Raw genomic sequence first — 8,043 nt, 5'->3', positions numbered from 1 at the left:
TAAACTTGGCCAAACTTTATTACTCCCTCCATTTTTGTATATAAGGCCACTATCAAAATTACAATTTGCATCTATACAAGGTCACTAATATCAATTGAGGTAAAATTGATGAGGTTTGCTTCGTACTAGCAATCGAGGACATTAATACCGCTTGCATGCATGTGGGAGTGAGAAGATTGGTTTTCATGTACCACATTAATCAACCAATGATGAGTGAGAGGGTTGTCTTGTTTCGCGTTGAAGAGAAAAATACACATTAATTAACACGTCAAGCGAGAAGAAAAGACTAGCTTGCAACATTGGCTTAAGTAGGCATTAATTTCTATTTTGGTACCTGTAATATGAGTTTGTGGCCTTGTATACAAAAATAAAGGGAGTATATTGTAAAGTAGTACTACTCCATTCCATAATGTAAGATATTTTTTAACACTACACTAGTGTCAAAAGACGTCTTACATTATGGGATGGGGAAGCATAAATTAGGACAAAAAGCAAATATGCAGAGTAAATAAAATCTAGGGGGTATGTTAAATAATCCAGGGAAGCTATTGAGGTGTAAGCCTTTATAACACTGTAAAGAACTTATCTAACATTTTTAAGAAGTTGATTTCCACTACTAGCAATTCTCTTAGCATGTATACTGTCCACGTCATCAACCTACCACGTCAGCAGTTCCTCATCCTCATCCATGCACCCACTCATGAGACATGCATCCTTCCACCCTAGATGCAAGAAAATAATTAGGAAAAAAAATGTCTATCACTAGACTTCTATCCAGCCACGTCCGTATTTAGAGGGCTGGAAAATTAGAGAATTAATGCAGCATGCACACTATTGCCAGGAATAAATCTAGCCTTGATTGAAGACGAGATTTGCCTGCTCCCCGCGTGTGTGCCCATTCGTGCTTCCGCATACGTGGCTTGATTTGATTGAAATCAAATAAGACCCGGCCCCACTCCTTAAAATCAGGGAAGGGATTATTAGATTAGAAAAGAAAAAAAAGGAAAAGGACAGCCGTAGGATGAAGTGGGAGCACGGATGAGAGCATAGGGAGGGAGCAGGCAAGCTCGATCCGGAGCGATGAGGGGCACAACACAAATAACAATGCATGCCCGGGAAAGAAGGATCTGACTGTGCTATTCATGTGCATGTGGATCATGCTAGGGAGAGGAATCGAGAGAAAGAAGGCACATACTCCCTCCATTTCTTTTTAGCCTTGCATATAAGATTTGGTCAAAATCAAACTTTATCAACTTTGGCTAAGTTTATAGAAAAAAATATTAAGATTCACAATAAGAAATCAATATTGTCAGATGCATCATGAAATTAATTTTCATACCATATAGCTTTAGTGTTGTAGATGTTGATATTTTTCTCAACAAAGTTGGTCAAACTTTATAAAGTTTGACTTTGACCAAATCTTATATGCAGACTAAAAAAAAATGAAAAGAGTACAATAACTGCACGAGTTTTAAGGGATTAGGCTGTGTGTGCGCTATTTTTTTCCATAACTGAAGGAATATTATTGGCCATCTCCTGAACCGCCGTCTTATTACCCTATTAATCTTATCTAATCAACGAACCCCCGAAGGTTCATTCATCTCCCTGGACGAATAAAGCTCCAACTATTCCCTCATGAAAAGGAAACAACACCAATCGGTTCTTCCCATGTTTCGTCTATCTCTACCTCTTTCTCTTCGTATTGCACCACGGCCGGCCAAGCTTTCACAAGTCGATCGTCACCATCAGAGACCCAAGCACTACTGCCGGATCAGAGCCTCGTGATCCTTCCCTTTATCTTCACCTCTCCTGAAGCCCGGTGATCCCTGTCATCGTGTGAGCTATGATGGTCCAAGACTACGCCCAGGCGTCCACCTGACGAGCTATATTGTGCCTAACTGCAATCCCGCATCTCTCCGTCTCCCCCCTCTCACACATGTTAGTTTAGTATTTTGTACTATTATTGCTCTCGGTAGATTATTTTGTAGAATCACAAGTTCACAACATATATCATATAATTTTCAGGTAATTTGTTCATTTTCAGGTATTCCATTCTGAATTTTATGGTTCGTTCTGTTCTATTACTCGAGTGATACAATTGTGTGATTGACATTTTTGTTCTTCCCAAATTGTAGGGTTCTACTGTTGTCACAACAATCACCTGCATATACAAATGAAAGGAAATATGAAGTACTATTATTAACATACTTGCATTCTCTCTGAAATTTAGTTTAACTGTATGGTGCCTATAGCCCTACTACTGTACTACATGCTTACTAACAAATATTATCTTGAATCGTTATGAGAAAATTTTCATCCCAATATATGTTAGTTCTCTTAATGTTGGCAACGCATTCTTTTGGTTATGCAAATATGGAGATACTCTATAATATATTAATTTGTCGGACTTTTTATACCATTCAAATGTTCAAATAGACATATGTTTATATTTCCTTTCATAAGTTTCCCTATTTCTCACTTTATAAATCCTCCTATACAGTACTAAAAATTCCTGCAGCAATACGCGGGGTAAAATCTAGTCAACGTAATTATTTGGTTTAACCGTTTAAGCATGCAACAGGCGTGTATGTCAGTTGGTAATATAGCAGCACCTGGCTTAAAAAAACAACTTGTCTGGGTGGTGTAGTTGCTTATCACGTTAGTCTCACACACTAAAGGTGCCCAGTTCGAACCTGGGCTTAGACAACCTTTTTTTAACGTTTTTTAAAAAGCATATAGGAGTAGCTCGTTAATTTGGTTCGAGATTAATCCACTTAATCACATTTAATCTCCTAAATGCATGATTCATCTAAAAAAGAAGCCAACAAAATTATATTAATGGCATATGCAAGAATTAAAGAATTGACTTGCTCAAATTATTCATGTTATATACTCCTTTCGTCTAAAGCATATACTCTTGTAGAAAATCAATAATCATACTTGTATGTACAGTACTTGACCACTAGTTAATTAGTAACGACGTTAAAAAAGATGTGAATGGCACCATTATATTTTTCATTAACAATTGTATCACAGCATATATTTTGTCATGGTTTACTTGCATACATCTTTTATCGATTGCCAATATCACTAACTAGAAAAAAAATATGTTAACAATTTGTTCTTTCATACGTGTCGCGCCGACTCACGGCGTGCGGAGCGGCTGGTCGAGCCGCTGGCCTTCATCTTCTTCTTCATCGCCGTGCGGGCCGGTGGGTCATCATCCTCGGCAGAGTCGAGGTCGATCTACCAGGTACGACGGCCCGACTCTGGCGCCCTCACTAGCATTGTGCACCGCTTCTTCCTCCTCCGCCTTAGGCTCCCCGTCGATGACCGCCGGTGGCGCGATAGCCGTCTCCCAGTACATTGCGGCACGACGGTCATCAGGAGCCCAGTAGGTATTGTACTTGCACCACTTCTTCCTCTGTTTAGCATCGTCGGAGACGGACTGATTCATGGCCCGGCGAATGATGTCAACTGCCATCACGCCCTTCGTTGGGTCAGGAACCAACGTCTTCAGCTCTTCTGCAGTGGCCTTCATGAGCACTGCATTAGCTTCCTTCTGCATCTCAGGCATGGAGCCGAAGTTCGAGCACACCTCCATGGTGTTCTCGAACTGGGTCCGGTCACCAGCCGTCCACCCGAGGAAGAAGGCCCTCCAACCAATACCCCAAGGGAAGGGGTTGGCGTTGGAGCTGGAGCTAGAGCTCATGGCGATGGGGAGGAGGAAGGTTGTCAGTGAGAGAAGAGAGGGGGCGGGTAAGTAGTCGTGGGCAGGGTGAGTAAATATAGGAGGGATTGAGAGGAGGAGAAGAGTGACAGTCATGCCGTTTTAACTACATGCTCTTCAATTAGCCATGAACTCTGTGTTGTGCTTGACTCCATGAATTGTGTGCATATCGAGGAGAGCAATGAGATTGGCACGGAGGTGCTCCCGACCGTTGACAACAAGGACAAGCAGCCCCTTCACCCAATGTCCGACGAGATTGTGCTGCCGCCCCCCGCCGAGGAAGACCCATTACCTACTATTACATGGAATAGTCAGAATCTGCCAGTATCAAACCCTGAGCAGAATACAATCAGCATCAACCATACATACAGTGAACCGCCTAGTAATTAAGGGTGAGAAGCATTAGTATTTGCAAGGGACACAAATATTCCATCTCTTAAAACTGAAAAAGGAAAAGAAAGATGGAGCGAATACATCCGTTTATTATTTTGAGCTACAAGGAACTCAGAACAACCTTGGACCAAACACATCATAAGTTTAAGTCACAACATCAAATGTTACAGAGTAGTCTTTGCTATTGCACAGTTGTCTAGAGCTATCTAAGCCCCCGGACAAAATCCATTTTGTGCATGTGGTGCGGTAGCCTTGCACAATTTTATGAATGTATATTGAAATCCTATACGACAATAAACTCAATCACACATGTGAATATGAATCTAGGCAAGCTACTACGGTGATATGCTACGATACTGGCTAGATTTTTCCCGATGCCTGTAATTCCAAGAAATAAAATGACAGCCTACACATCCATACATCTATCTTTGTACACACCACCTAACACACGTTTCTTCTCTATCATTTTCAAGTGAATATTCAACAACATACATAGTAGTGTGGTTATATATATAGTGCTTCGATACAGTATGTGCCTGGAAATGTCAGGCCAAATTTAATGATGGTATAAGGTCTGGTGGTTGATGTCTGAATCAATTATCCAGGATTTCTCACAGTACAATTATTTAAAGTAGAATGAATGTTAGGGAGATGGTTCATTAGCCTTTTTCTGTTCCATTTGAGGCCAACACCACTAATACAACCAACTTATGGTCTCAAAAATTCAACATGAAGGATGTACAAACAACTAGGTCAGCCACAATATCACGAGATAGATGAAGTGCCATATAGCCCGTATGTTCCAAAATAAGTGATGCTTTAGACTTTCCCGTTTTTCTGCAATTGAACTGAACACAAAATCAGCAGGGATATACCTAATTTTGAATCAGGCCGCACAAGCAAATTAAATCGCCAAGCAAGGCATACCTGGATTCCTGGAGCAGGAGATTAATTAAAGACACCTCATGCTTCATAGGTGGATGGAAACCGACCAAAATTCTTTGTTGGTGGAGACAATGAACCTCTAGCTGCAATATCATCTTCAGATCTGTTCTGAAAGAGATGATCAGACTATATCTGTTCTAGAGAGAAACAAAGTATCAAGCTGAAGAGACCTACACAATTACCGGCCAAGTTGGTTTGTAAACTTATCATTTCTTTTCTGTAGCGACGAACTACTTTTGCTGTTTATATGCTGAAAATAAAAATATATTTGAATTCTGCCATCGACATTTAGTATGATTTGCATGTTTTTTAGTTCCTGAAACCTATCGATATCTCGGAGTTTTCTGGACAGACATGTAAAAATAAAGATAAACTGGTTCGACAAGATTGCCACGAAGTAATTTTTATTGATGCAAATCATAATATACATCCAGAAACTCGAAACAGACATAGTATCCATTGCGTACAGCTAAGCCAGCCAGCTAGTTCCTACATCCAGAACGCTACAGGAGAAAACCCGGTGATATGCTTGGACAACACATAGGAGTTGGTGGTGCGATTGATGGTTTGCAACTCTCCATTATGAGAGTACTTGAGGCCAAACTTGGTCATAAGGAGCATGCAACCATCACAATCACCTAAGGCGTCCTCATACTCGACTTCCTCGCGTACCACACACTCCACAAGGCAAAATCTGGCATTGCCCATGCATGTTAGAGTGGCATATGAGGCCGCTCGTTTCCTCTCCGGGACCTTGTGGAACAACTTCCCCTTGACAATCTTCCACTCCGGCTGCATGGTACTTGCGCGGCTGCGGGGGGCGACTTGGCAGGCGCAGATGTAGCCATCCTCGTGAAGGCCAACCCATCCGTCCAGCGTCTTGTCATAGTAGCCCTGGCCTTGGAAAGGCAAGGCCCATTCACCATGAAACCTCCACTCGCAGTAGCCGGTGTCGAAAGAGAAGGTCCGGCGCTTGAGATTGTACTTGTTGACCCCAGACATGAAGATGGTGCGTCCATCAGGGTGCACGGCGTAGGAGGTGATCCATTCATCCTCCTCGAACGGGGGTGGTGAGGGCACACTTGTCCATGACCAGCTCATGGTATGAGGATTTGGAGATTCCCAAGACATCACCTCAAAGGAGTGCTGCTGATTCCTATGGTGAAAACTCAGCGCATACAGCATATCCGCAGTGGCCACGGAGGTGTGGAAGTCACCTACCAGTGGACCGGGGAGTGGAGGGCCGACGGCGAGTCCTGTTCTTTTCGTATCATAGAAAAGTGTGGGAGCCTGGCCACAGCGTGGGTTGGTGACGATGACGATGTTGCTGCCCAGGACCGCAAAGCGCATTGGAAAACCAGGCGCCGGCGACACCAACCGGAGGACCGGTGGCTAGCCAAGGTCCGCGTCATCGTCGTCGGCCTCAATCTTGTGAATGCTGAACCCATCTTTCCAGTCATCCAGTACCAGATAGAGGTGCTTCTGATCAGAACGTCGTGACCTTTTGCGGGCGCAGTTTGCGTGTTTCTCCTCTCCCTGGAGCCGCTTAGACATCCTGGTTTTTTTTCGATCTGCTGCTCCCTCTGTCTGCAAGCAGTATATATAGAGCCCTAAAGACTGGATCTTTTGTTGTGCTTGGGGCTTGAGCCCCAATTGTAGTCGAATTCGGAGGCAAGATTGCGTACCTGACCCGGATTCCGTGTCGGACGCGGTCGAATCAGATCTACCTGACCTTGAATAGGAGCCGGACGCGGCCGAATCAGATCCAGATGGTCGCCGGGCGCCGCCACCACCACCGCAGGTACCTCCCTTCCTCCCTCTGCCGGTCGGTTCATACCGTCGCCTCACTTGGTCGGGCGAGATCGAGCCACGGCGAGCTCGGGTACGGTTAGGCGGGGAGGATCCGGCCATGACTGGCCACGGCGAGGTCGGGGACGGCTAATATGTTACCGCGGTTTTGCGTGAGGCGTTGGGGACGATTGTGGCGGCCGTCAGGCACGGCGGATGAGAGACAGAGAAGAGAATCTAGGGTATGTTATAAGTTTATTTACAAACCAATTTCTTGGCGGGCCCGTCGGATTTGGAGACTGTTTGCTTCGATCCCGGCCCGCCGGTAAGGAAGCCTCTCTTAGGCCATCTTGGGCTCAGTTTGTCACTGCATGCTGGTCCACTTTGACGGGTGCGTCATGCTCGCTGCGTTTCTCTCGCTGTTCGGTCCTTGCAAAATTTTATTGTTATGGATGTACTCCCTCTGTTCTTTTATATGAGGTGTATTTGTTTTTTCAAAAGTCAAACAAGTGCATGTTCGACCGAGTTTTGAGAAAATATATTAACATCCACAATATGAAATTTATATCATTTTAGCCATCATAAAAAGTAGTTTTATTATTTATCTATTAGGTATTGCAGATATTTCTATTCTATTCTACAATCTCGGTCAAACTTTCAAATGGTTGACTCGCACGAAAGTTAATACACCTTATATTCTAAAACGGAGGGTGTAGTACTTGCTAGAGTTTGAATTACTGGGCACTACATCCGTTCCTAAATATAAGACCTTTTGGATGATTTAGCAGTTTGACTTTAACTGCCGAAACGTCTTATATCTAGGACATCGATAAGCAACGAACGCCAGATTTCTAGCCTCCTTGGACCGAACGTTTCGTTCGACTGGGGGGCGACCGTCCTCACAGTGCCCTACATGCCTTTTTACTGTGAATTAAATAAAACTAGAAATAAAGCACAATGTTTGCAGTCAAAAAAAAATGAAGCACGGTATTTTTATTATGACTAATAAGAGTACATTTGCCATGATCGAAAATGAAAATTCTGCCATGGTCTAAAAGTACGAATTTTTTAGGGTCCAAAAAATTAACTTTGTCATTGGTCAACAAAGTAAAATTTGAACAATAACTTTACCATGCTTCAAAAAATGAATATACCATGGTGCAAACAAATAAAGTAGAATTGCCATA

The 8,043-nt window shown here is 43.1% G+C and overlaps 1 protein-coding gene and 1 non-coding gene across 4 annotated transcripts; one reads left to right on the top strand and one right to left on the bottom strand.

Moving 5' to 3' along the window:
• The first annotated feature begins 2,632 nt into the window (after window positions 1-2,632).
• Window positions 2,633-2,706, top strand: TRNAV-CAC. Its single transcript has one exon. It is a non-coding gene; the product is annotated as a tRNA-Val (tRNA).
• Window positions 2,707-3,048: 342 nt separating this feature from the next.
• LOC125545547 lies at window positions 3,049-7,333 on the bottom strand. Of its 3 annotated transcripts, none has more exons than XM_048709538.1 (3): window positions 6,754-7,333; window positions 5,051-5,171; window positions 3,049-4,971 (listed from the first exon to the last, which is right to left on the bottom strand). In XM_048709538.1, exon 3 carries the CDS (start codon window positions 3,824-3,826, stop codon window positions 3,221-3,223), a length of 606 nt encoding a protein of 201 aa, XP_048565495.1. In that variant the 5' UTR covers window positions 3,827-4,971; window positions 5,051-5,171; window positions 6,754-7,333; the 3' UTR covers window positions 3,049-3,220. The 3 variants fall into 3 exon arrangements, with proteins under 3 accessions (XP_048565495.1, XP_048565496.1, XP_048565494.1); XM_048709539.1 differs by having other exon boundaries at window positions 3,049-4,960; XM_048709537.1 differs by lacking the exons at window positions 3,049-4,971; window positions 5,051-5,171 and adding an exon at window positions 5,456-6,655 and having other exon boundaries at window positions 6,754-7,190.
• Between the last annotated feature and the right edge of the window lie 710 nt (window positions 7,334-8,043).

Source organism: Triticum urartu, chromosome 3 (assembly GCF_003073215.2).
Source record: "Triticum urartu cultivar G1812 chromosome 3, Tu2.1, whole genome shotgun sequence".
Taxonomy (NCBI): domain Eukaryota; kingdom Viridiplantae; phylum Streptophyta; class Magnoliopsida; order Poales; family Poaceae; genus Triticum; species Triticum urartu.
The sequence above is the reverse complement of the archived record's forward strand: the minus strand, read 5'-3'. Positions and strand labels throughout refer to the sequence as shown.